Source organism: Sinocyclocheilus rhinocerous, unplaced genomic scaffold, assembly GCF_001515625.1.
Source record: "Sinocyclocheilus rhinocerous isolate Xijiao unplaced genomic scaffold, SAMN03320098_v1.1 scaffold852, whole genome shotgun sequence".
NCBI lineage: Eukaryota > Metazoa > Chordata > Actinopteri > Cypriniformes > Cyprinidae > Sinocyclocheilus > Sinocyclocheilus rhinocerous.
In genome coordinates this window covers 234,619-238,576 of record NW_015626422.1, presented here as the reverse complement: position 1 = coordinate 238,576, position 3,958 = coordinate 234,619, and the positions used below count along the sequence as shown (strand labels likewise).

Sequence of the window (3,958 nt, the reverse complement as noted above, 5' to 3'; positions counted from 1 at the left end):
TGAAGACTGGAGTAATGATGCTGAAAATACAGCTGCGCATCACAGAAATACATTACAGTTTAACAGATATTCACATAGAAAACAGCTGTTTTACATTATAATAATATTTCACAATTTTTACTGTATTTTTGATCAAATTAATGCAGCCTTGGTGAGCAGAAGAGACCTTCCTGTAATTATTCCCCTGTAAAACTCATTTTTTGGTTTCTTTACACCACAAGAGAGAATATTGCACACAAATGCAGTCCTCAGACTATTTCTTTAATATTACTGATGCACTGATTTCTTTGTAGTTTTGCGCAGGGTCCTCTGAAAGACGCTCCTAACCTGATCTGTACGCCGCACACAGCCTGGTACAGCGAGCAGGCGTCTCTGGAGATGAGAGAAGCAGCCGCTACAGAGATACGCAGAGCCATCACAGGTACACACGCTAATGAATCAACCTCCGGTCGTTAACGAGCTGATCTGAGTGATTAAAACAGTCCCTGTGCGTCTCAGGCCGGATTCCTGACAGTCTGAGGAACTGTGTGAATAAGGAGTTCTTCCTCTCATCGGGTTCCTGGGGCCTGATGGAGCAGCAGGTTCATCCTGAGCTCAACGGCGCCGCCTACAGGTACGACTAGAATCATATTTAATATTCATCGAGCTCATCATTCATTATTTGTTTGATTTTCATTCATTGTTTCACCGTGATCCCAACCCCGTAAGCTCCACCCCCACACAGTCACATGACATGAGTTTAACTCTGAGCCCCGCCCACATCTGCTTCTCTCACGCAGCCAAGTCAACCAATCAATGCAGGCCATCATGACTGGCTCCGCCCCCCAAGACAAAATCAATGCCTAAAGCAAGAGCAGGTAAAAGAACGTCAGACGCCTGTCTCTGTCTCTGCTGCTTTGACCTTTGACCTCTGATGGCCACACCCCCCCTCAGCATTTAGTTTAATAGATTAGTCAATAAACTGTTTCTCTAAACCTTCTTTTATAGAGATTTACATCTTTACTCTGGCTTTAGAGCCAGAAACATACACAAATCGCTATAAACGAGCATCCTTTTTTGTTGTTATTATCATTAAAAATAATTTTTGTTATTTTAAATAAAGTCGAAATAAAATAAAATATAAATATTAGATGAAAAAAACTTAGAAAAGTTGCCTTGTCAACTAACTAAAATAAAATACGTTTGTTGAAGTACTAAAATTATTAAAATAAAAATAAAACAAAGCTAAATAGAAATATATATATATATATAAAAAACTAATAAATACACCCAAATATTGACACTGATAAATGTTAATGAATTAGCAATACACAATGCCAAGTTAAAATATTATTTAAATATTACTATTATTTCATCTTATCTTACATTTAGAGACCAGTGCTATTTTAGTATAATTTATATACTATTATAGTTTTTTGTAATATTTTGAATTATTTGCATTATTTTACTTTTATATTTTGTTCTGATTTAAATTTAAATTTGATGTTTTCTTATGTACTTTTGTCTTTTTTATTAGACTTTTTTAATTCTATTTTAAATATTTAGCAATATTAGTACTTCAACTTATTTTATTTCAGTTAGTTGCCAATGCAACATTTATAATTTTCATTTAAGTTTTTACATTTGGTTTTCATCTAATATTTAGTTTCGTTTAGTTTCGTTTAGTTTAGAGTTTCCAAGGCAGCATTTCTAATTTTTGTTCGTATTTTTAAGCTTAAGTTGTTCATCTAATCTTTTTTCTTTTTCTTTTCTTTTCTTCTTTTCGTTTCTTTAGTTGCCAAGGCTACATTTCTAATTTTCATTTAAGTTTTTAAGTTTAAGTTTTTCATCTAATATTTTATTTTATTTTATTTATATTATTTTTTGTATTTATTTATATATTTTTATTTTTATTTCAGTTAGTTGCCAAGACAACATTTCTAATTTTTAAGTTTAAGTTTTTCATCTATTTTATTTTATTTGATTTTATTTCAGTTAGTTGCCAAGACAACATTTCTAATTTTCATTCATATTTTTAAGTTTGTTTTTCATCTAATATTTTTTATTTTATTTTATTTATATTATTTGTTGTATTTATTTATTTATTTTCAGTTAGTTGCCAAGACAACATTTCTAATTTTCATGTACATTTTTACATTTAAGTTTTTCATCTAATATTTAATTTAATTTAATTTAAATTTTATTTCAGTTAGTTGCCAAGACAAAATTTCTCATTTTTATTTACATTTTTAAGTTTAAGTTTTTCATCAATTTTATTTTATTTTATTTTACAAGGCCACATGTCTAATTTTCATGTAGTTTTAAGTTTTTCATCTGATATTTTTTTATCTTTTATTTTTTCTATTTTATTTATTTTAAGTTAGTTCAGTTTATTTTAGCTTTAGTTCATTTAATGAAAACAAGTTTTTAATAGCGTTCAGTTGTTTTTAATAGTTGTAACACTGCCATTTTTCCCACCCCTTTATTTCATGCTCATCACATTCTAGTGCGTGTCACATGTCTGCGTCGTGACCTTTGCCCTCTCCCGCAGGCTCCCATCAGGTCTGGCCGCAGTGGCAGCGGGTTTGGAGGGTCTGGTGCCGGTGACCCACTCACTGCCCGCCGGAAACCACCCAAACACCGTCCCAAACCAGCCCTCGAAACACGGAGAGAGCAGAGAACAGCTGAGCGAGCAATAGCATCTTCATCATCATCATCATCTTTCATTCTTTTCCTTTTTCCCGTTTTGGAGGAAGTGGATGTTTTTGGCGTCTCATCAACACACGGAATGGAGTTTGCTTGTTTGACGTGTTTCTTTTCACAATCATCTCTCTTACGTGTGAATAATTCAATTGAAATAAATCAGGCAATAGGACGAAAGTGACGCCCGAAGCCACGCCCACTCAGCCATCCATCACGATGATTGACAGCTCAGCGCTCTGCTCTGATTGGCCAGGGCTCTCGGACTTCAGCCAAGGAGTGAAACACCAAACGAAATCTTTCTCTCGTGTGTTTTGTTTGTGAATCTGTTCATCAAACTGTGATCTCTACTAACAAACAGTTCTGTTTCTTTCTCGTACCAGCAGCAGTTTCGTCTTTTATATTCGATGCATTCTTGGTTTCAGCTTCACTATAAGACTCAGGAAGATCTCACCTTCACAGTTTTTCTTTTTCTCCACCAACTCTTGTCCAGATTGCTGCATATGAACAGATATTTTCTCTCGTGCGTTCTCATGTTAGTATTTTTATACAGTGACACGTCTCGATGACAAGCAGTGAAGCTCAGTAGGTTTGTGTGGTTTAGATGAATGTCCTGTACTCATAGTCTCGTGTGAGCCTCCCGCGTTTGCTTGGTTCTGCTGAAGGCGTTGTCTGTCAGAAAGCCAGACCTGATTCAGAAGCGGGAGGTTGTGTGTTTTATTGTGATTATTTGTATGTGTTTCTTGTATACGGTGAACATTTAGCATCAGTGCAGATCGAATAAATCATGCCGGTTCAGAACTGGGTTTCTGTCTGTTTTATGATCACTGAAATATGATTCTGAGCTCAGACATTAATTTCCATCATATCTCTCCGTGCATGCTTCAGTATTGTCAGGTTGTATTAATGTTTCATTTTCAACTTGGGATTATTGGAAGAGATCAATGCTGAAATTTCATACTGACATGTTTATCGATTGTTTCAACAGTTAATCATAATCATAAACGCAAGCAAGGAAGTACAAAATATGGTTGTTGTTAGAGCGTTTATTTAATATTTGATATTATTTAGTATGTGTGTGTTTTTTTTGTCTGATACAATAGTACCCTCTAATGCTGCAAAAAAAATAAAACATATATATGTAGATATTACAGATAGATGGATACAGTATATAAATATATTATTAAATTATATAATTAATATATATATATATATATATATGATTTTTTTGTCTGATACTACATATATAGATATTCCTGAGAAGCAACAGGCAGTGAGA

General features: G+C 33.7%; 1 protein-coding gene across 1 annotated transcript in view; it reads left to right on the top strand.

Annotated features, from left to right (window-relative positions):
• Nucleotides 1-3,480, top strand: part of LOC107715284 (uncharacterized) — a 14,563-nt gene extending 11,083 nt beyond the window's left edge. Inside the window, 4 exon segments of the mRNA XM_074560096.1 lie at nt 294-421; nt 499-613; nt 780-857; nt 2,531-3,480. Of these exon segments, the coding sequence (XP_074416197.1) occupies nt 294-421; nt 499-613; nt 780-846 (310 nt within the window). The 3' untranslated portion in view covers nt 847-857; nt 2,531-3,480.
• The last annotated feature ends 478 nt before the right edge of the window (nt 3,481-3,958 follow it).